The 24068-nt window shown below is 41.2% G+C and overlaps 2 protein-coding genes across 3 annotated transcripts in view; one reads left to right on the top strand and one right to left on the bottom strand.

The window, feature by feature from the left end:
- FGF2 (fibroblast growth factor 2) overlaps positions 1 to 18445 on the top strand; it is a 41056-nt gene extending 22611 nt beyond the window's left edge. The window contains exons 2-3 of the mRNA XM_059698099.1: positions 4702 to 4805; positions 12680 to 18445. Coding sequence (XP_059554082.1) covers positions 4702 to 4805; positions 12680 to 12865 — 290 coding nt within the window. The 3' untranslated portion in view covers positions 12866 to 18445. The remainder of the gene's footprint in view (positions 1 to 4701; positions 4806 to 12679) is intronic.
- Positions 13060 to 24068, bottom strand: part of NUDT6 (nudix hydrolase 6) — an 18918-nt gene continuing 7909 nt past the window's right edge. The window contains exons 3-5 of one of the 2 annotated variants that reach the window (XM_059698097.1): positions 23762 to 23817; positions 17862 to 17916; positions 13060 to 13716 (exon numbers count right to left, since the gene is read on the bottom strand). In XM_059698097.1, the coding sequence (XP_059554080.1) occupies positions 13319 to 13716; positions 17862 to 17916; positions 23762 to 23817 (509 nt within the window). In that variant the 3' untranslated portion in view covers positions 13060 to 13318. Of the gene's footprint in view, positions 13717 to 17861; positions 17917 to 21775; positions 21837 to 23761; positions 23818 to 24068 lie in introns of those variants that run through there. The other variant, XM_059698098.1, reaches the window with a different exon arrangement.

The raw sequence follows: 24068 nt of genomic DNA, 5'->3' as shown, positions 1-24068 counted from the left end.
CATCCTTGAGCATATTCGAAAGGCAACCATGTAAATTTTGAAGAAAATTCCAAAAAAGGAGTTCTGTTTTGAGCCATGGCGGTAACAGTGAAATAATAATCTGGCTTTTGGGTTACACTGTGTCCCTGCGTGTGTCGCGTGCAGGGATCTGAGCACTTGAACATGTGAGTGGTGTCCTTATGGTGATTGGAGTCTCTGTGCCTTTACTTACTTACCCTCAGTCACTTTGAAGAGACTAAATTCTCGTTTGCTGGGATTTTCAACTAAAACTTAAGACAACTGCTCCTCAGGGACATTGCAGCTGGGTCTGAAGATTTAATTGCACAATGAAGGGACTGATTGACCACTAAGATCTCGCCTAACAATGAGATTAGGCAGTTGTGTGGTTTGACCGCTTTTGTTTTCATGCTGCAACAGGAAAAAAAAAGTTGAACTTTAAGCTTGGATAGGACACTATTTATTTTTTATTTTCATCTCTTACTGGATTTAATTTTAACATTAGAAAGCCACCAGAAGTCTTTGTTTATCAAAATTGTTGACTTTTGGGTATCCATAAACTAAATATAGTGGGTGGTCTCCAGCTTGCTGAAATGACCCGGGTGAAATCTTGTCTAACGTCCTATTTATTTTTCGTTTTTTAGTGTAGTTCTTTAAAAAAAATTTTTTTTAAAAAAAACTTAAAAAATGTAAAATACACTATAGATACAGAAACCACATAAAACAGATTTGTACTTTAATGAATTATTACAGGTGAACATTCTTGTAACCATAACTCTGGTCAGAAAACAGAACTTTTGGCCCTGTTGGTGTGGCTCCGTGGTTGAGCATTGACCTATGAACCAGGAGGTCAGGGTTTGATTCCTGGTCAGGGCACATGCCCAGGTTTCAGGCTCCATCCCCAGTAGGGAGCGTACAGGCGGCAGTCAATCGATGATTCTCATAGATGTTTCTATCTCCGAAATCAATAAAAATATATTCAAAAAAATAATAAAAATATTTTTTAAAAATAAATACCTAGTGGCACATAACTGAAACGCAAGCTGAGTGTTAATCTCCTTCTTTAAAAAAAGAAAGAGCCTGGCCGGTTTGGCTCAGTGGGTAGAGCATCGGCCTGCGAACTGAAGGGTCCCAGGTTCGATTCTGGTCAAGGGCACATGCCTGGGATGCAGGCTCGATCCCCAGTGCGGGGCGTGCAGGAGGCAGTCAATCAATGATTCTCATCATTGATGTTTCTATCTCTCTCTCCCTCTCCCTTTCTCTCTCAAATCAATAAAAATATTTTTTTTAAAAGAAAGAAAGAAAGAGAGAAAGAAAACAGAACCTTTGCCCACAACCCCAGTGCCTGTGTCCCCTGTCCCAATCCTGGTCCCTGCCTCCCATATAAAAGTGTACAGGTTTTTATTTTAATCACTTATTTGAATTTAAGTTTCATCCCACTGCTAGGCGTCCTTAAATACTTTAGTTTTGCTGTTTCAAACTGAGTTATGTGGGTTTTAAGCCATTTTAGTCTCAGGTCCTCCTTCCATCCTTTTTCTCCCCTGTAACTGATTGGAGAGGAAATTGGATTACTGGACCTGTAGTTGCTCAGGCTGGATTATGCTTCTGGCTCTGGCTGCCTAGGACCTGGCCGTGTAGAACAAGTGTGGTTGTTATGTGCCTCAGTCCTGGAATGATATTCTACCTGCAATACCATCCCCCGTGTCTCCTTACCCTGGACCTTGTTCGTTAGCTTATCTCCTACTTGACCTTCAGAAGTTAGCCTAGACCTCACTCCTCCTAGACAGACTTTCCACCTGATCATCCCTGTGTCCTTTTCTGTAGTCTCATGACACTGAGCACATCACTGCAATTGCTACTTTAGCCGTGTCAACATAAGAAACATTCAACCCTATAAATAATTTTTGTGAGTTTATTTGAGCCAAACTGTCAACAATTGCCAGGAGTTAAATCTCAACACATTGAGATAAAGCTCTAGAAGATGGCAATTTTGCACCTGATTTTATACATGACAATCAAAAGAGAAGACATAAGTAAGTTACATGACATTCATTGGTGATAGATTAGGGAGGCAGGAAAAAGCAAAGCAGGAAACCTCTGGAATTGGATAAGAAGTAAAATGATACATCTTTATTTAATTTTTAAAAAAATATATTTTATTGATTTTTTACAGAGAGGAAGGGAGAGGGATAGAGAGTTAGAAACATTGATGAGAGAGAAACATCAATCAGCTGCCTCCTGCACACCCCCTACTGGAGATATGCCCGCAACCAAGGTACATGCTCTTGACCCAAATCGAACCTGGGACCCTTCAGTCTGCAGGCCAACGCTCTATCCACTGAGCCAAACCGGCTTTGGCCATGATACATCTTTTACATAGGTGGGTACAGAATAGTGAGTAGTCAACAAAGAACATGATACAAACAACGAGAGGATCTGTAGTCTCTGCTCTGGTGCTTCGGTTGTGCCCTGAGGGGTCCGGAACAAGGAAGTTACCCAGACATTCCAAAGGTGTGTTTGGTAGATACACAAAAGACTAATACACAGGCTCAGTTACAGTAAAGATTGACTTTTGTCAGGGGAGATTCTAGCCTAGGACATGACTACCTGCCATAAACTACTTTTAGTTAGAAAGTTTTAATTGCAGACCATCCTTTGTGATTACTTGAGGTCTCTGAGGTTGCAAGGCCACCACACAGGCCTTCCCTGAGCCTGTCAGGCTAGTTTGTGACCCATTTTCATCCCCACCTATTTTCCCTTCCAAGCTGCTTTTCATCCACGCGAGCTTCCTCACATACTCCCCTGTGCCTGGCATGTGAGAACCAGGTACAGAGTTGGACAGCTCAGTTCCTTGCCCTCAAGAAGCCCCTGGACAGGGAGGGGCAGACAAAGATGGTGTAAAACTTCTGAGCAGAGGAAGCAGGCCCCGGAGAGTGTTGAGAGGCTCCCACCCTCAACTGAGGGGTGGAGCAGGAGAGACCAAGCACAGAAGGCTCTCCAGAATAGGTGGTAATGAAACCGGACGACCAATGGGTCCAGACTGCCTGTCACTACTTGAGCCAATTGAACAGACAGAGTTGAATCATATCTGAGCTTTTATTCCAATAAAGCCGGCAGCATGGGAGAGCAGCAGCTCATCCACAAAAATCTGTTCTGCACACTCCGCTGCTCATCAGTATTAGCCGCTGCTCATATTGGGCAGGACAAAGACTGCACGGGGAAGTAGGCAAAAGGAATAAGAACGGATATAATGGCTCCTGGTTACAGGCAATGTGGGGCAACAGGTTGTATGCAACGTGAATCATATCTCAGATTGTTTAAAAATAAAGGGGCCAGGAGCACCAGTAGTTCAGAACCAGAGGCCATCTTAACATCATGGTGTCTTTGGAGAAAACTTTTCAGCTGTATTTAATTTGAACAATTCAAGTCCACTAGGCAAATAAGCATTGGATAGCTTGCTATGGTGGCAGAGTTAATTTTTTTAGCAGTTTCCAAACAACTATGATGTTAAAAGGAAAATAAAGTCTCAGGTGAGCCCTGGCCTGTGTGGCTCAGTTGGTCGGGCATTGCCCCATGCACTGAAAGGTTTCTGATTCTATTCCCGATCAGGACACATGCCTGGGTTACAGGCTCGATCCCTGGTAGGGGGCCTGCAGGAGGCAGCTGATCAATGTTTAGATCTCACATGAATGTTTCCCTCTCTCTCTCTTTCTCTCTCTCTCTCTCTTCCTTCCTCTCTCTCTAAAAATCAATTTAAAAATCTTAAAAAATAAGTCTCAGGTGAATGAAACCTACCTGATCTAAAATAAAATTTTAAAAAAGTCAGGTCAAGTTGGTTGATAATGTTATTCATATATTATATATTCTTATTTATTTTTTTAGTCAATTTTTGTTTCAGATATTTCAGAATTCTATTAAGAGGTGCTACTCAGTTAAGATTATTATATCTTCTTGATGTAGCTGACCCTCTTACCATGAAATAACCCTGTTATCTTTAGTTATATTACATGCCTTGAAGTCTACATCATTTGATGTTAAAATAGCCATATCAACATTCTTACATTGAGGGTGTGCATTTTATATTTTTCCCACATTTTTACATTCAAGTTGCCTGGATGTTTGTGTCTAAAGTGCTTTTCTTATAAACAGCACAGTTGTTTCGTAAATTTATTTGGCTCCAGGACTGTTTTTTTTATGTAACCTCTGTTAGCCAAGTACATTTTGGGGAATGCTGTTCTAGGCAGGAGAATTCAAATTGGAAATTTGCAAGAAGAGCAAAACAGAAAATTTTAATTTCATTTTTATTTGAATTAACTAGATGCCTTGTCTATGTGACATTATCATTATATTAAAGTAATATCTATTCTTTGTTTTCCTACAATCTACTTTAAAAAAAATTAAGCAGCTATCTAGCCAAGTAGAGGCTAATTGCACATAAAAGGGAAAAAAATTCTCCATCCTGTCACTCCTCCGCTCTCTGACACTGTAGTGAGAAGGGGTCAGGAGGCGCTCCCCTCTAGCGGACCTGCATCTCACTCTCATAGAATTTAATTGATAACCATCCCCCACACCCCCGCCCCCCGCCCCCCAGCCAGTCTTCCAGAGTGGACTGTCTGGTTGCTGGGGTGTCTCCTGTATGTAGTTGCATGTAGTTGGCTGATTTTCCTATGATTCTACAAAGGTCACTTTTCCCATTACTTCTAGTCAAACTACAACTTCAAGCAGAAGAGAGAGGGGTCGTGTCTATCAAAGGAGTGTGTGCCAACCGCTATCTCGCTATGAAGGAGGACGGCCGGTTACAGGCTTCTGTAAGTAATGCTTTCTGTTTTTGTAGCTTGTTTCTTTATTTGCTTTTATGCTCGGTATGTACTGATGTTGGTATTTGTTAAATCTTTATTAAGGGTTTTACAAGCATTATACTATTTAATATCCATACGTACCCTATAAAATGCGGGTATCATGCTCTTCATTTCACAGATACAAAACTGAAGTTCGGAGGGAGTAAAAAAGTAAGCAAGCAAACTCAGCTCCTCTGAGGCAGCTTTCACTCCAGTGTGAGGCCTCGCTCACTGCTTTTCCTGCCTTCTCTGCAAAGCTTGAAACTACAGTGTTGTTTTGTTTTTAAATCCTTATATTGCGCAGTTGTTTGAAGACCAGTGGGATGGACATATACACTTTTGAGCATCAGTGTTAGGGTTCTTCTGTCAAATTTGACAAACCCTTGCAGTGTGGAATGCCATTTGAGAAGGTGGGCTCTGAGCCTATGTCTGAATACTGGCTCTGCTGCTGATTAGCTGTGGGTTCTTGGACCAAGGATTCTGAATTAGTTCCTGTATCTGTAAGATAGAGGCCCTATTGATCCTTCCTATCTCATTGTTTTTGTGAAGACCATAAGTTATAAATTAGATAACTTATATCAAGTGTCAACATCAGGGTCTAATACATAATAGGTCCTCAGTGGTTACTTTCTAGAGCAGGGGTCCTCAAACTTCTTAAACAGGGGGCCAGTTCACTGTCCCTCAGACCGTTGGAGGGCCGGACTATAGTTAAAAAAACAAAACTATGAACAAATTCCTATGCACACTGCACATATCTTATTTTGAAGTAAAAAAACAAAACGGGAACAAATACAATATTTGTATTTGCATGTGGCCCGCGGGCCGTAGTTTGAGGACCCCTGTTCTAGAGGATGGATTTGAGGCAGCGAAGATTGCTGGAGATGGGCCGGTTCAGGCAATCGATGATGACACCTGGCAATAGCAGGGCAGAGAGGCTGAGCCAAGGACTGGCACCTAAGAGGGAAAATGTTTAGGAGTACAGAGAGGGAAAAGTCAAAGATGGCCCGTAGGTTCTGGTTTGGATGAGAGGGTGGATGGGAAAGGGGGAAGGGGAAAAGCGCCAGTGCCGGGGAAAGATGTAGACCTATTTCAGTTGAGTTGCCGAAGGGAAGCCCGGTGAGGATGTTCACTGCATGGTTGGAGGTATGGGTCTGGAGCTTAGAGGTCGGTGTTGACATACGGCTTTGGTGTCATCAGCATCAAGGTGGTAGTGGAATCAGGGCAATGGATGACGTTTGTAGGTGAAAAATAGCTCTAAAAGATGGACTGCTTGCTTGGGACATTCACTTTTCCCACTGTTCTTGTCTTTTTTTCTACCAGTCTGTTGTCAACTCAAGGGGTGATGTAATACTTTGGGACGCTACCAAAGTAGCATTTTAAATATTTCCAGGACAGTGAGGCAGCAGGTAATTTTAGATGCCCTTGATCTTGTAGGGGGAGGAAGAGGGGTTTAACCCTAGTCTTCTCACCTCCAGATGTGACAAGTCATACATGGTGTGAATCACTGTGGCTTTTATAACAGTGTTGGTTTGGCTCCTGTCAGACAGTGAAGATGGTGGAAAGAAGGAGGTGTACACATTGTCTATGTCATAACTAACTATGGATGACCCTAGTCAAATGCTTTTAAAGCTCTAGCCTTTTCTAGGACTGTCTTGATCTGGCTCAGGGAGAGATTTGAGAGTGTGACCCTGTGGTTTTCTACTCATTAAGATTAAGACCCAGTAACCTGATAATGATGGCTGCCCTGTAAGGTGGCCATTGAAGGGCTTGTTTATCTCGAGAACAGTCTGGAGTGGGTATGTTTGTAATGACAAAAGGCTCCATGTTGTCAAAAGAGATGAAAACAGAAGCTACTCTGCTTTCAAGGGCATCTCTGAAACTACAGGGGTCCTTAGAAGAAGAGATGCATTTAAGACCAGGGACCTAAAAACGGAACCGTCTCTCATTCTTACAGAATTCTCTACAAGTTAGAATTCAGGGAATTCTGATCTCTTTTCTTGGTAAACAGGCATTAAGCTTCCAAAACTGTTGATTCCGCACCACCGGAAGCATAAAGTGCTCTAAAAGAAATTTCCTCCTTTCTTCCTTAGCTAACCAGGACCTTCTACAAGATTAAGGTTATGGCCTTTTATTTCCTCTGAAATGTGTTTCTGTCTCCTTGGATGTGTGTTAATTCTTCCCGACACAGCAGTAAGAGTGAATTTAGCAATGCTTAGAGATTTACCACACACTCCTCTGTAGAGACAAAGCTACAGCTGTTCTACATAAATGGGAAATTCAGAATGTATCGGTTTCCTCTCAGGAATGGCATCATGGTTCCAGCTTCCATTTTAGGATCCATACTTGGCAAGTTCACGGTTAATCGCTAATCTGACCACTCCATTTGGGTGGCCGGCTGCCATGCCTGTTCAGCGGCAATCCTGTCTCCTTCGTGTCAGGCTGGGTGGGCTGTGTCAATCTTCGGATGAGAAAGTAAGCACACACCTCAAACCAAGGCGGTGCCGGTGGTGGCTCAGTAAGGGGCGGAGTCAGACCCAGAGGCGTGGAGCTGTCAGCAGTCGCTGCTGTTGGTGTCAGTCCCGTGTTGTGACCAGAAGCACCCCCTGGGCGTGCAGTGGCTTCTTGAACTGAGAAACTGCAGTTATGAACTTGCACTTGACAAAGGCATGGTTCTTCCTGCTCTTCAACTACCCGGCCCCATTCCGCCTGCTGTGTTTAGGGCTCATCCCTGTGTGGGATCCCGCAGAGATTTATAAAATATGCCAGTTCCCCTCAAAAAGAGAGCACTCTGGCTACATAAAACATTTGCTTTCTAAGTCATGTCAGGTAGGTCGCCACCAGTTGAGTGCATGAAAAATTACTAAGTTGTGTCCCATTTTTTTCCTCCAACACCTTCATGTATTAATGGTATGGATGCATTCAGGATAAGGATTTCTCACTGTTTGCAAACATTTCTTAAGGGTCTCTCCCCCATCCCCCTTCAAAGCTAGAAAATACAAAAGTTCAAAGAGTAACTATATTTAACTGCCAAAGCCTATATTTGGAGGCAGGCGTGGAGTAGTCTTTAATCCACAACAGACTCCTTATTCCATTCCATAGCAGGAGAAATTCTGTTGCTATGAGCAACAGAAGTCCAGAACAAATATTAGGATTTATGATTTCTTAAGTGTTCACAAAATTGTAGTAGATTTTGTAAAAAAAATTGCATATAGTGAGGCAATTGTAGTTTTAAGTTTAAATCACCGAGCAACCTCAATGTTAGCATTGAACTGAAACAATCTGCCTGGTCTTTATCTGCTAGGAAGTCCGACATTGTTTTCTGTAAAATGTGAGAGACTGCTAACCAAACAAAACATTTCAGTAAGTATTCGAGTATGTGTGACCTGTGTTGATCCATAATAGTGAAATATGAGAAATCATTTATATTCTCTGAGGATATACATTTAATCACTGTAAAAGTAAAATACTTTTTTTTTTTTTACCTGCCTGTAGAATAACTTGCTTACTTGAGGGGCCTTCACTATGAAGCCTACATGCAAAGTAGGGAAACTAGCTTTTTGAGGGCTCCCTTATCTAGATTGACAATATATACTGATCAAAATTGTCAGAAAAATGCAACAATTAAGGAGGAATGTATATCATTTAAGAGAGAAAGTACAATTAAATGCAAAGGTTACTGCCTAATAAGAATTATTGCTTCTTTTAGAAACCAGTCTTATAAAATGTTATACAACATATATATTTTTATTTTTTACAAGATTAAGATAAAATTTCCTTTTAACTTTTCACAGTTTGTGTGTTTGAGTTTGTTCTGAAATAGTCGGTATTAATACTTACATCGTCTCTGTTTTTAATTATCAGAAGTGGTGTAAGCAAAGACATTTTTGGATTCATGTTGAGCAAACTCCCTCATAAGCCAAAACTGCAAAATCAAAGTACTGTAAAAGAACAAACAATCCAAAAACAGAGCATGGGGAAATGACCAGAAGGTTCAAATCTAATATGTAGCAGCAGGCGAGACTCCTGAGGCCAGTGGCACAGGGAGGAGCGAGGGCAGGGAGCACTGTGGAGTGATCGTCCCCCCACTACCATCCTGTCTTCTTTGGAGGGAAGTCACTGCACACGGCCCACACTGAAGGGTGCAGGGTTATGCACCATCTCCTTGGAGGAGGAATCTACATAAATTTTTTGGAATCTCTCATGTGACACGCAGACAGCTTCTTACCATCCCTATGGCCACCACTGCAGTCTGAGTCTCCACTCCCTCTGCCTGTGATACTCAGCCCACCTCATACAGGTGCCCCGGCATCGGCCTTTGCCCAGTGTGGTCTTGGCAGCCAGAGTAACCCTGCGAGAATGTCAGGTCATGCCACTTTGCTGCTCAACCAGTGGTTTCCCATTTTCCCAGAGTATTTACAATAGCTTCTAATCTCCTATCTCGTTTCCTCTCTGACCTCATGTCCGCCTCCCCTCCCTTCATGCACCCGGGCTTCCTTGCAGCCCCTCACACGCTGCAGGCCTGATCCCGCTCCAGCTGGCGCTGGCTGTCCCCTCTCTGTGCTCGAAATGCCCTGCTCTCATGTCTGGATGGTTAACTCCTTCACCTCCCAGCATTTGCTCAAATGTCCCTTTCCCAGGGGAGCCTCCTGTGACTGTGCTATTTAGTGTTGCAACCGTCCCACTCCCGTCCCCTCTCGTTCTTGCTTTTACTCTTTTCACAGGATTCATTCTAATCTGGCACACAAGTCACTCACTTACGTTCATTGCTTATTTGGTGTCTCCACCTGCTAGACTGGAGTGGCACAAAGGCATGGTCCTCATTCAGTTTGTTCACTGACCAATCCCAGTGCCTAGAAGACAAAAACACACGTTAAATAAATGCATGTATTATTGGAACCGTGGGCTTTCTATATCTTAACATTATTTTTAAATTAAAATAAACCAAAATAAAGGAAAATTTAACTTGATGAAAAGGTGTGAGAAGTGGCTACTTAGTCACGTCCTCTGTGATGTCATTCCTCCAGAGGACCCCCCTTTCTCTGAGGTTTGAAGTGGTGAGAAGTTGAACACTGGGAATAGGAAAAAAGCTCTGTAAACATGTTTATAAAGGTTAAGGGAACTTCTATTGCATCAATTTTTAATAGAAACATTGAGGTCACAGTCACCGAAGATTTGTAAACTGAGAAAGGAGAGAATTGAAATTGTACTTACATGGTCATGTGAAACCCCTGCTTTTCCTGAGAGCCGAATTTTGCCCTACGACCCATTTGAAAAAGCACCGCAGTTTGTTTTCAAGTGCGTAGCAGTTGTTTAGTAAGCGTACGTGTCTGGACGTTTGGCACAGAAGCCAGCTTTCCTTCCGCCCGCGCTGTTTTTGTAAAGGTACAAGTAGCCTCTGTGGAAACAGTTTGTGGGTTCCATGATGTAGTGCCCACTTAATCCCTGGTACTGTTTCTCTTCTCTGAAATAGTAGGAACTGGCAGAGAAAGCAAATATTATTGGCATGGCACCCATCCCCGTAGGCCAACCATTGTAAGGAGTGCCAACAGCAAGGTGGGGCGCCCTGGAAGTTGACAGAACACCCAAATGAGCGTATCAGTGTCCTGACGACTGAGGAGTTAGCCTGTGTCACTCCATAACAACCTTCCCTGTTATCTTTATGATCGGTATGACTTTTCCTTTCACTCTTTACTTCCTTTCACTTTCACTCCTGGTCTCAAACCTAGAATTGGGAAAGAGGGAGGTTTTTTATCAGTGGTGCTGAAAAATGACAAAGGAACACAGGTTAACGTCAGTCATCACAAGAAGCGGAAGGCATTTCACCAAGGGGCAGAGTGGAGGTGTGGCCTGTGGATGCCCCACATGACTGCAGGGTTCCCGTTACCACAACCGGGCCTTCCCCAGCCGCAGTCCTGGCTGTGACGGAGCTGGCTCCTCTGCAAGGCTTCCTGGGTTTTATTTGTATCAGAAAGACTTATGTTGCTTTACTAACTTGTTGCAAAAAAAGCTGGATGATTTTGCATTTCAGTTTTAAAAAGTTTAATGAACAAAAGCCAAGTGAGCATCCAATAAAATTCTCACTGCTGCAAGCCGCCGACAGGACCTGCAACCCACCCCCACTTTAACCGCCTGAGATGTATGCGTTCTCTGTTAGGTCTCTCTCAGAACCTTTCACTTTGGTTATTACACCAGCTCTTTTCATTGTTTTGCTTATTGATTTATGATTTTTTCTTTCCTGTCAGCTTGTGCCATTGCTCAGTTGATCTTGGAACCAAAGAATCTGGGAAAAGATTCAAGTCTTTTGAATGTGGGTTTTCCCAGTCCTGAAGTTTCCTACATTTGAGTATCCAGACAGAAGTGGCAACCTGGTGCACTCATTAATGCAAAGGCCATGGGCTTGTGCGCATGCTGTATTTATATGTGGAGATAGAAATAGGTGTAAAATTATATGCCTTTCTCTATGATTTTATTCATCTACTTATAATTGAAATATAAAAATAAATTATTTTTCCTTTCTTCCCTTAAAGTGAGCAAATCATTTGTTGATTCTCCCCACTCCCACCCAGAGGTCAGTATGTATCATCATTGCTACCATGTGAAATTGAGTTTTTAAAATAGTTTGATTTTTAGGGAGAGAGTAAGGGAGATGGAGAGAAACATCAATGTGAGAGCACAACCTCGAACGGCTGCCTCCTGCACACCCCCTAACAGGGATGGAGCCCACAACCCTGGCATGTGCCCGGGAATCTAACTAACCAGCAACCTTTTGATGTGTAGGATTGATGCTCAATCAACTGAGCCTCGTTGGCCAGGGTGTGAAGTTGAGTTTTGAACATTTACCTGAAATTGTGTGGCAGCCTATCAGACTTGATGACTTGGAATCGTATCACCAGATCTAACTATTTGTTTAGCTGGCTATTTTCTCCCCTCGATAAATAGTTGAAGTCAAAAGGCAGAGTAGTTCCCCCTCCCACAAGAAACTGCCAGAAAGGAGTATGTTCTCCATTACTTGTTCCTCATTATCTCTCAGTGTTTTGAGAATGGCAATCATATATGTTTCAATACAATTTGGGGGCGATATATACATTCACTATTTCCTGTACAATAAACTATTCTTTTATGCCATTGAAACAATATTAGCTACTGGGAAAAATATAATTTAAGGAACTGTTTCTTGCCTATGGGAAAGTTACCTGTCCAGCACTGTTTCACGGGAACCCTGATAAGTCAACATGACCCAGTTGGTAACCTGCCTCTGGATTGGATGAGCATGGCTGGACCATAAACCCCCACTGGAAGCCATAGCTTTGGGTTTCCCCAGGTGTAGGGGGGAGGTTTGGTACTGGGTGTACCCCCTTTTTTTGTTTTATTATTTTTTTTTAATTTTACTTTATTGCTTACAGTCTTACAAAGGGTATTACATATGTGTCCCTTTTTTCCCCCCACCCTTGACAATCCCCTGGCCTCCCCTACCGGGTGTACCCCTCTTTGTGGAGAGCCCTGAAAGCTATGTGTGTGGGGTACTTAAAGTCCGAGCCAGTGTGGTTCCTACACTACCTGTGTGCCCTTGCTGCCTAACACATACCTTCCCATGGGGGGCTGCAGAGAGGGCCTGTGGCTGCCTCCATCGAAGAGATTAGCTGGAGGCCATCCTGCATCCTTCTGTGGGTCTGGGCTGTGTCAGAGCCTGGCCTGCTGAGTCTGGCTGGTTTGACTGTCCGCTGAACCCAACAGCACTGCTGCTGGTTGAGCAGAATGGGCAGTGAATTGTCAAAACATTTAATATGCAGAGTAAAATAATAATAGCAACAATAACAACTACTTATTCTTCCTTTATTTTTCAGAAATGTGTTACAGATGAGTGTTTCTTTTTTGAACGGTTGGAATCCAATAACTACAACACTTACCGGTCAAGGAAGTACTCCAGTTGGTATGTGGCACTGAAGCGGAACGGGCAGTATAAACTTGGACCCAAAACAGGACCTGGCCAGAAAGCCATACTTTTTCTTCCCATGTCTGCTAAGAGCTGATCTTAAGGGCACCATCTGATCTCGTTTCACATGAAGGAAGAGGTATATTTTAGGAATTTGTTAACGAGAAGAAAAGAAAATGTGTGCAGCTATCTGCTCAGTTTGGATAACTGGTCAGATAACCTTTGATCTAATAGTAAAGTATTTAATCATTGCCTTAGTAAAGAAAACAACAAGAATTCCTGGAAAATGTATAAATTTCCACCTTTTATATAGCATTTGCCTTTATCCAGTGACGCTTACTTAGAGCTACAATCTTTCCATACATTCACTCCATTCGAAAAGAGGCTTTAAAAATGTGTGCACTTGCAAATTTTCTTCATGGAAATCATACACATTAGAAAATTAAAGTCAGAGATTTAGTTAACCCAAAATGTGCACCATTCTTAGAATATGGCACACATTAATCTACATGTACAATTTACTAAAAATTTTTACACAGGTAAATATGATTTAGTCCACTCCCGTCATCATTTTGTAACTGTCTGGCAGTTCCCTGTGATAGAGTTTGTAGAACAAGCCGGTGTAAACAGCTGGGAGCTGGTCCATGGTCAGGTCAATCTTCTCGAAGCCTTCCCTGTGCCCGTACAGCAGCAGCCGCGCGGCCCTGCTGGTGACGGGCGTGGCGTTGGCGGCCTTGGCCAGCTCGGTGAGGTCCATCCACTCGCACCGCAGGCACTCGTGCGGGCACAGCTCGATGGTGAAGGAGCGCGGCTTCAGGCGGCAGATGATGTACATGTCCGACTTCCCGAAAGCCCCGGGGTGGCTGTGCTGCTGCCGAATGCTCAGGAGGGACCTGAATTCTGATCGTATACCAGTTTCTTCAAAAACTTCTCGAACTGCTGTGTCTCCTGCGTGAAGAAAAGATGTACAAATCAATAAGAATCACATTTTCAGAAGGTAATCGTCAAGGATTTTCAGTTAGAGAACTTTATCTAAAGGTTCAGAAGCGAAACTTTAAGAAAGTGAAGTTTTCAATAAAAACTCTGACACCCTGAAATACCAAAGTACTTTCTTACCACTGTACACCTAAGAAGCTTTCAAAATAGTGAATATTTCTTTGGCTGCTACTGGGGGGGGGGGGCTATCCACCTGATGTTTTTGGGGTCACATATTTTTAACTTCTTCCTGCTCTATTTCTCAAAAGGTGAAAACATAGGTTGCAAAGCTGCAGTTACTGTTCCTACATGTTTCTTCGTTGTTACCTGTTCCTGACTATCCACCCATACTGCCTGAACTTATAAATGTTGGTGTGGAGAAAAAGTGATCCCCTCCTTATGAACGTGTAGGGCTGCAGAGTGTAGAGACTGCGAAGGGACTCGGACCTCTCCTGGTGATCTGGGGCAGGTGTGGAGGACAGTCAGGCCTCCAAATCTCAGGAGGATGCCTTTGCAATCTTTCTGTTGTTCTCCACTAATTATCCAGTCCGGAGAATCCCAATTGGGATTTTGGGCAGCTCCTTTGTTTCCTGAGATTCCAAAGAATTTAGATTCATTCCTCCAACACCCAGATGCTGCAGTCACTCCATCAGAGGTTTTTAAAAACTTGCAGTACACAGAACTTTGTAATACAACAAGGTTTCCACATTTTAGAAGGGTGGCTTTCTGATAACACACAAACTTATGGGGCAGGATTTTCACTGCCATTAACATATGCTGGTGGCTGCTTTTTCTAACTATCCAGATCATCCCCCAATGGCTTCTTCTAATTCTGTGATGCTGCCATTATCTCCCAAAGAGGCACAAGAAGCCCTGAAAATAGCTGCCTTCCTCATCCAGTTTGCCGGGAATTATCATAGTTGCATAGCTTTTTATTCAAATGCCCTTTAGTACCCGCCTTTTCTTGTTTGTCAAGCAGTAAATTATATTTGCCTTGTTAGTAGTCTTGCTGGCCTTACTGGTGAAGAACAGGCAAGGAGACTGTCTCCAAGTCCATGTGCTCTGCCATGGACTGTCTTCCCAATTCCCTGGGTAGCCCTGGACGCTCCCTAAGAAGTGGCTCTGGAAGTGTGTGCAGGAGGAGCAAGGTGCTCTGAAATGTAAGCCATCTGTCTGCCATTTTTTAATTACATGCCTACTCCCCTTATAATTGAAATTTGCCACAGGTTGCACAGGGCTAGAAATTATATTTTTAAATTAAAAATGTATAAGAATTTATGCTAAAAAGGGAAAAGTTTCCTTACTAAGAAAAATAATTTTCAGTCTGGTATAGAATCCATATTTGTTATTAAATCTATTAAAGACTGTGGCACTAGTCTTAGCTTTTACATGTCATTGGCTGGTATCACTTAACTATTGGTTAAGTGTTCTTTAAACACTTTGAAAACTAAACATGGGGGTCCTGTCTAGTTCTCAGTATCACTAGTCAAGATTTGGGCCTTCAGTTCCCATCTAGCCTGTTTCCATGTCACGGACCACAGATGGGGACAGTTGGGGAGTCAGCCCTGTTCAGCAGTCATCGGTGCGGTGGACCCCAAAGCAGAGTGCCTGGGTAGTCTGATCAGTTTAACTTGAATCAGCAGAGCAGTGGCTAGACGAAAACTGAATGGGCAAGTAGGTGCTTCTGTGTCCAGGGTATGAGAGAGCCCTTCTGCCCCCAGATGGAAATCTCTTCTCCAAAGATCTTGCCATGAATCTGAATTTTTATTTGGATAAAGTGCTTTTCTCTGTTGGGCCTTTGTTATTCTAAAGTACTGTAAGCTAAACTGAAATACCATTTACTGTGTTACAAGTTTGAAGAACATAGGAAAAACCAAGAGGGTTATGTTTTTACCATATCTTTGCTGATTGAGAGATATGTTTAAATACGTCATAGCATTTTGTTTAGTTGTAGAACAATAGTGAGATGGAGTTTATATTTGTTATTTCTATTTTGTGATATTTAATGAAGGATTAGATGGAAATAAAATAAAATCATAGAAAAATTGTGCAGAATGTGGGCTTTCCTAGTGTTTCACTCCGACTCTGGGGCACAGATGAACCCAGACCAGCGACTGGTACAGTTCTCAGGCTATGCAGGGGGTTTTCCCTGGCAGGGATAACGGGATTTTTTTAGGAAGGCAATGCCTCTATTTTTAACCTTTGTACTCCTTTGTAGTATATTAAAGCCTGAGGATTGCATTCCATTTTGTATATGCTCCTCTTGATTCTTTTTAGACACTACAGACAATAGTGCTTCATTTACCTAGTAATACAGAATGAAGGATTGCAAACAGATGTGTTTCCCAGTTAACCAGTGTTTACTACTTATGAGCCAGTATGAATGCTTGCACCTTGGTGATGGCAGTATTCCTAAAATAGATTATGTTCCTAAATATAGGGTTTAAAGAAAATAAATAATTCTTGGATGATTTGGCTTCATCATTAAAAATATCTATTATTGTATTGTATTGTATTGTATTACAGAACAGAAATGCCTTTGGATAGACATAGTCGTTCAGGACTCTGTCAGTTACCATTTCCAGCTGCTTTCAGGGTTTTATCAATCTGAGGCAAAGCTTTAATTTATACTAGAAAGTATGGTGAATGACAACTGCTGCTTTTTCCTTCATTCCACATGGTTGAGGTGTATCTATGATCTCTGGGTAGGTGGATTGTTGTGTCAACCACAAATACATAAAAAGTAGTAAATTCTTAACTACTTGGACTTGAAGGGTTCTGGAGTACACTTAAACCTAACTATTTGTCTTGGAAATGTGTTTCTTCATGTATATTTAAATATAAGTCTATCTGAAATTCTGAAAATCCATAAAAATGAACTCCAGTTCATTGGCGAGGAAGCTACACAAACCTCCTGCAGACGGCTTCCTGCCCGGTGTGGGTTGGATGAGGATGTAACATAAGCTTAACTAATTCACATGCTCTTATACATCACATAAGGAAAGTGGAAGGTAATTAGGTGTTCGAGGATAAATGGCTTTACCTCCCAGCACTCACACCACTACCAAATTCCCTTTTATTTCCACAGAAGACCCACCAGAATCTGGGTCAATAAGTATCTAAAATCCAGAATTTGCTATGAATTTATTTGAATGTAGTAAGTGTACTTACTGGTTGTTAAGAGTTGGCTGTATACTATATATAGAGCATTTTAATCTGTGTAACATTTTTAGAAATTAAGTTTCAGGAATATGTACATTTTTATATAAAATATCCAAGGATAATTTAGGAAATTGTGTTCACATAAATGTTGGCTAAAGAGAACAGAGACATGCAATCTTGAGGGGAAAGTTGTGGAGAAATAGTACTGGTATCCAAATGAGTTATCTATTGATTTATTATGACAAGGGCTGTATTTGACCAGTGGGGTAAGGAGGAATAGGTAGGAAAACTCAGTTTCTATTCTTTCATTTATGTCCTATAAAATCAGTGACACTGAGAATTCTTAGCTTTTTTTCAAATTCCTCTGTCTTCCATATTAAGCTCAGGAACTTGTTTTAAGGAGATATGTCTCTCATGTGAGATCTTCTCATATGAGATATTTTACTATGCTTTGGCTTCTGACTAGTCACAATAATTAGTAGATAAATTTTTCAAAACTAGAAGAATTACATCACCATGGCTCTATAACTGACTTTATAAATAATACTTGTTTCAAAGTTCATGTAAAAGTTACTATTCATCCTTGTGTGATGACATAGTCAAGAATTTGTGTTTTCTCATAGTTTAATTCCAACAATTTTAGTCATATCCCAAATAGCCCTCAATGCTAAACTTTACTGATGCATATCCACAGCTTCTCACTTTCAAACAAATCACTCTAGAAGCAGCCCTAAAGGGAAAAACAGGTGTATCCTCCTGATGGCATTTTTTAGACTAATGGAGTATGCATGTTTTGCTGCTAATTTTATATCAGCCCTGAAGTAACCTCTCTAAAATTTTCTTAGTCTAAACCAGTTAGAAAATTTAAAATCTTATTCTTAACTATACAGCAAGAAAAGTAAAACATGAATTTCCTTAACATTTTCAGGCCAATTGAAAATATGTAAGATACACACCGATATCTTCTCCAGGCTCCGAAAGGCCTCCTGGGAACTTCCACATGTTTTTCAACTGCAGTGTAAAGTCAGAAAATAACAACACAGCTTTTATTCACTAACACACATATATGGTGACCCACAATATTTACCCATATTGGTCAAGGTGGTTGAGAGTTTATTTTTTGGTAATTGCATGTAAATTTTTTCCAGTTTCATTACTCATTACTCTTTTCCTTCTTTTTTGGGGGAACTGGTAACTTATGAATTATTTCCCACTGTTTTCTTTGGGAAATAGAAGTGGTTTTGTTTGGTTAATGTGATAAATTCTGTATGAATAAAACAGTGAAGGGAAACATCTACTGAATTAGTGAAATTTTAAAAAATTTGCTGCTAGTTAACTATTAACAAGTAGAGGAATCTTACAGATGCTGCTATAAATAAGTAGAAAATACAGTAAAAATGTAATCACTGAAGTACACTACTTTTAATTTCACATTTATTTTCTGTATTGTGTGTCTAATCAGATATATTAACCTTATGATTTTTCTTGCCCTGTGTGTTAATGATTTCATGGGTAGTGTGAATAAAACTGATTAAGTTTGCAGGGTTTTTTGTGCACCTTCTTTGGGGGTGGGAAGATCTGATCTTGGAATGGAGATAAACATGGGGAAAACTGATTAAAAATAATTATGAAAAGGCATGGGACAATATGCTTATGGCTAACATATTTTTTCCTGTTAGAAGTTTGTTATACCTACCCAATCACCATGATCAAAGCTGAAGAATGAGAAATTAGGACATACTCATAAAGGCACCACAGCTTAGAGCCAGGACACCCTCTACTCTTCATTCATAAAACGAGTTCATGGACCTTTTTATGGTGTGCTTTGCGGCCCTCTCATTTCCTGGACGGGTGCTTCTTAAAGTGTGTCATTTCCCAACTATGCTAGGTTGGAGAGCAGTGGCATGATTCCCAGAGTTTCCACAGACAGCTGATTATGTGGGCTCAGAATTCAGGCTTTCCACCCTTCTGTGTCTGAGGTTCATTTATAATGCATATTATGTTTTATTAATGTAGGAAGATATCTCTAAGGATGTCTACATTAATGCACTGTCTTCGGGGAGTTCTATTCTGAAATGGTTCCAGAAGCTATGTTTATATGGAAACGCTGCAATCTTCTCTCCAATAGGATACTGGACTTCACCACCATAAATTCTATTTCTAACAAGAGATATAAATACTTCCTCAAAACAATAAAAGCCAATTTTTTTTTAAACTTAGACTTGATGACAATAATTGGAGATTGATTCTTGATTACATTTGGAGATATGAACTTATTGGAAGGGGGAACATGCTAGATAGAAGGACTGAAAACATCTCATACAAATTTGATTTTCTTTATTTCATAAGCCTTAGCTATGGAAAAATTAAGTTTATTTCTATGCTGGTGAGTAGTTTTTTATGTTTTCTGGCACCATTTAGCTTTAAAGAGCATGTTTGAAAAAAGCTTCCTCCATCTCCAAAAAAGCTTCAGCCTACAGTTAGTCTAAGTGGGAGGTAGAGAGGCCCTTGTCAGGTGGTTTGAAAACCTGGTTAATGTAGATCTGATCTATGGAGAGATGAGTATATCTCATTTTTTAATATTAAAGAATACTCCCCATTAACTGGGTTGAGCAACATAATAACAACAACAACAAATACTAGGTAATATATATTACCTAAATGTTTTTATAAGAATTATATACGTTTAGCCCTGGCCAGGTAGCTCAGTTGGTTAGACCGTCATCCTGATACAGCAAGGTTTCAGGTTCGATCTCCAGTCAGGGCACATACAAGAATCAACCAATGAATGCATACGTAAGTGAAACAACAGATTGAGGTTTCTCTTTCTCCTCTCTCTCTACCCCTCTCTCAAAAATCAATAAATAAAAAAAAGAAGAATTACACACATTTAAACTTTACAGTAATCCATGAAGGACTATTCCCATTTTGGAAGTGATAAAACTGAGGGCATAAAAAGACTTAATAACCTGCCTGAGGTGACAGAGCTAGAGTGTAGTAAACTTGGTTAAAATCCAGGCCTTTTGATTCTATCCATCTTTCAATAAATTTTAAAAGTTGTTTAGCTATTTTCCCACTAATCCTTAACTACTGTTTTCTGCCTTTTTCTATATCTTTTGCTCTTTTCTTCAGACCTCACTGGAACATTCTATGTAATCCAACCAGAATTTGGACTGTTTGGGTTACATTCATTCCAGGGCTTGTGAATTTGAACTGTGACCTCCAGGTTCATAGGTCGAAGCTCAGCCACTAAGCAATACCAGCCGGCACAGAGCCACTGTACTTAGATAATACATTAGCTATTGTATTATCCTTACCAATGAGATAGAAGCTGCCATAGAGATCTCTTAGTAAGTTTATCCATTGAACAAAAATTTGCCCTAACCGGTTTGGCTCAGTGGATAGAGCATAGGCCTGCGGACTGAAGGGTCCCAGGTTTGATTCCGGTCAAGGGCATGTACCTTGGTTGCGGGTACATCCCCTGTAGGGGGTGTGCAAGAGGCAGCTGATCGATGTTTCTCTCTCATTGATGTTTCTAACTCTCTATCCCTCTCCCTTCCTCTCTGTAAAAAAATCAATAAAATATATTTTTTTAAAAAATTTATTGAGTGCTAGGGGGCCGGGTGTACAGAAATTAATGCACAATGTAGCAAGCCCATGCTCTTTCTCCCCATACCACTGTATTTTTCTTAACATCTCTGCCTTATATATTATTCTCTTGTTGATTATTCTTATCTTCCCCATTTGAATATAAGCTACAGACATAGGAACTTGGCTTTGTTCACTAATGTTTGCTTTGAGTTCAGAGCAGAGCCGACAACGTAGTCAGCACAGGAACTCGGGAATGCCAGTGAGTAAGTGAACAGGTCCCTGCCCTGGTCTTGGCTTTTTTAGCACCCAGTTTACAGATCAAGCCACTGTTAGACCTTTTGTTTCTCAAAATCATGGGGCGGGTGAAGTATTGGACTATATGGTTAGGGAAGGAGAAAGAATCCATTTTAAGTATCATTTTAGCTTTGTGTCTGTGTGCATATGTTTGTGGTGAGGGTTAAACTCTGCTCTGCAAGAATGCCTTGACAGCAATGCCTGGGCAGAGGGAGGCGCTAAAAGAACTGTCTCAGATGTCAGAAAGAATGCTAATTAGTTGTTTATGGTTAATGGCTGTTATTTATGCTTAAATTCCACCTAACAACAATATAATTACAGAAATTAAATATGGTTTAGTATCACACTTTATATTGTTTTATTACAACACTGAACTATACATGAAAACTCAGTTTTCATCTTTTGTTGCTCTCAGATGGTTCTCTGCTTATAGCTTAAAAAAAATTGAAGCCCTAGCTGGTTTGGCTCTGTGATTAGAATGTTGGCCCTCAGACTGAAGGGTCTCAGGTTCGATTCTGTTCAAGGCACATATCTTGGTTGTAGGCTCAATCCCGGCCCTGGTTGGGGCATGTGCAGGAGGCAAGCAATCACTGTGTCTCTCTCACATCGATTTTTTTCTCTCTCTGTCTCTCCCTCTCCCTTCCACTCTTGCACACACACACACACACACACACACACACACACACACAAAATTAACAGGAAAAATATATCGTTGGGTGAGGATTAACAAAAACAACAAAATTGAAGCCCTAAAAAGGAGTATCATTTCTATGTAACCCATACAGAATCCAGTCTTAAGTAATCTAAATTTGTCTCCAGTCTCTGCCAGCCCCAGCTGCCCAGAAGCACAGTAGGAATATGAAAAGCATTGCTTTCTCACTCTTAGAGGACCAATTACTGGCAGGTTTGCAAGTCAGCAAATGAAGAGTCGGAGCTCAATGTGCTAGGGTAGCAGTTCTCAAACTTGACCATGTACCCGAGTCACCTAGGTTTGTGAACATGAACTGCTGAGCAGCATTCCCAGTGTTTCTGATTCAGGAGGTTGGAGCGGGGCCTGGGAACGTGAATTTGTAATTAGCGGATGCTATGCTTGTCTCTCAGCTCCAAACTCACCCTCTGTGCTCTGCCTAATGATGCTGGAGCTGGGATCCTGCTAACCAGTTTCTGCTTTGCCAGGGGACTCCCTTTTAGGTTCCATCAACAGGCGTGTAAGGCAGTGGGAGGAAGAGACTTATTGAGGGCCAGGCACAAAATACTTTATGTACGCAATAAATTTCTGTTGATAAAGCTTAGTTTGAGTCAGAGAACCTGCCTTAACTAAAACTTCGAAAGTTACTTATAACTATGAGAATGCTTTTAGATCGCATTTCTGAGAAATGTGTGATACTTTCAGCTATCATTGCCAATAGTTGTTTACAATTTAAAAACATATATGCTGGGGAAAATTTTTGACTCTGTCCATGATATTTACTGAAGTCTCTGAAAGCATTAAAATAATTATTCTCTTTAACCTTTATACTCCTGAGTGAGCATGAAAACATTTGTTTCTTAAAAACCTTTGTTGGTTTTAGTTGAATAGACTTCTTATTTTTGTGTACAAGGCTTTTTATATTCTGTTCCCAATCTAACTCTTAGGTCACATATTATTCCACGCCTACACCCCTGACCACAATGAAGTTTTTGCTATTCTTTCCACAGTGTGCAATGGACTGAATGTTTATGTCCTCCCCACCTCCACCCGATTCATATGTGAATCCTAATTCCCAATGTGATGATGGCATTATAAGAGGAGTCTCTGAGAGATGTCATAAGAGCGGAGCCCTTGTAAATGGGCATAGTGTCCTTATAACAGAGATCCCAGAGAGTTCCCGTGTCCCTTCTGCCATGTGAGGACACAGTGAGAAGACAAACACCTATGAACCAAGAGATAGGACCTCATCAGACACCAACTCTGCTTGCGCCTTGATCTTGGCCTCCCAACATCCATAACTATCCTATATAATAAAAGACTAATATGCAAATCGACCAAATGGCAGAATGACTGGTCACTATGGCACGCACTGACTACCAGGGGACAGACACTCAATGCAGGAGCTGCCCCCTGGTGGTCAGCGCACTCCCACAGGGGGAGCACCGCTCAGCTGGGCTCATGGCTGGTAAGTGCAGTGGCGGTGGTGGGAGCCTCTCCCCTCTCTGTGGTAGCACTAAGGACATCCCCCAAGGGCTCCTGGACTGTGAGAGGGCTCAGACTGGGCTGAGGGACCCCCCCCTCCCCGAGTGCATGAATTTCGTGCACCGGGCCTCTAGTGGGAAATAATGTTTGCTGTCTAAGTCACCCACCCTATGGTATTATTGTTATAGTGGTTAAATGGACTAAAACACCAAGTCAGCTCCTTTCCAAACCCTGTGCCCTTATGTATAGAATTGTAATTATCTCAATCTGCGTTTTTTTCCTGGTAAGCTCCTATTCATTCTTCAAGATACAACTTAAATATCACCTCTTCTGATAATTCTTTAGCAACTTTTTAAAGGCAAAGTAAATTGTTACCATCTGTTGTATGACTGCTTTCCCAAATGGATAGTGAGATGCAGGACATCAGGGGTACTGTCTTACTAATCTTTGCATGCTCAGCACCTGGTTCGGAGTAGGAGCTTAATGAATATCGGATGAATGAAAGAATGTCTTGATAGCCTGTTAGAAAGAGAATTGTCTTCCCTATTAAATACAGCCATTAATAATTTTCCAGTAGCCATAAAATAATAGTGGGCAATAGTGAGGTTACCCCGACTTTTCAAGGCCTGCATAAGCATTTATGGATTAAATGAATAGCCAAATGATCCATAACTGCTTAGGAATAACTTTTAAAATACCTTTCTGTAATTCCTTGAGCATATAAAAATTTCTACATTTTATTTTTCTCTAGTGAGAACTGAACATTTAGAAAGCAATTTATAAACAGAAGCAACTTACTTTATTTCGATCTTGGACAACCAATATTTTTCTAGTACTTTCATCAAATACAGCTCCTATTGGGGGAAAAATAAAAGATAATTGAAAAATATTAATTTCATTCATCTTAGACTCCTCTCACACTCTTATCGGTGGCCATTAAAACCCTGCCCGACCTTCCAGACCTAATTCAATACCACCTCATCCATGAAGATGTACTCTCTCCAGCAAGAAGCTGGTGGCTTGGTTACCCAGGTTCTTGATAGTTCTAGCTATGCTGCCTAGTAGGATAATCATCTGCAGAGCTTCTCCACATTGTCTATTCCTG

Source organism: Myotis daubentonii, chromosome 5 (genome assembly GCF_963259705.1).
Source record: "Myotis daubentonii chromosome 5, mMyoDau2.1, whole genome shotgun sequence".
Taxonomy (NCBI): domain Eukaryota; kingdom Metazoa; phylum Chordata; class Mammalia; order Chiroptera; family Vespertilionidae; genus Myotis; species Myotis daubentonii.
The sequence above is the reverse complement of the archived record's forward strand: the minus strand, read 5'-3'. Positions and strand labels throughout refer to the sequence as shown.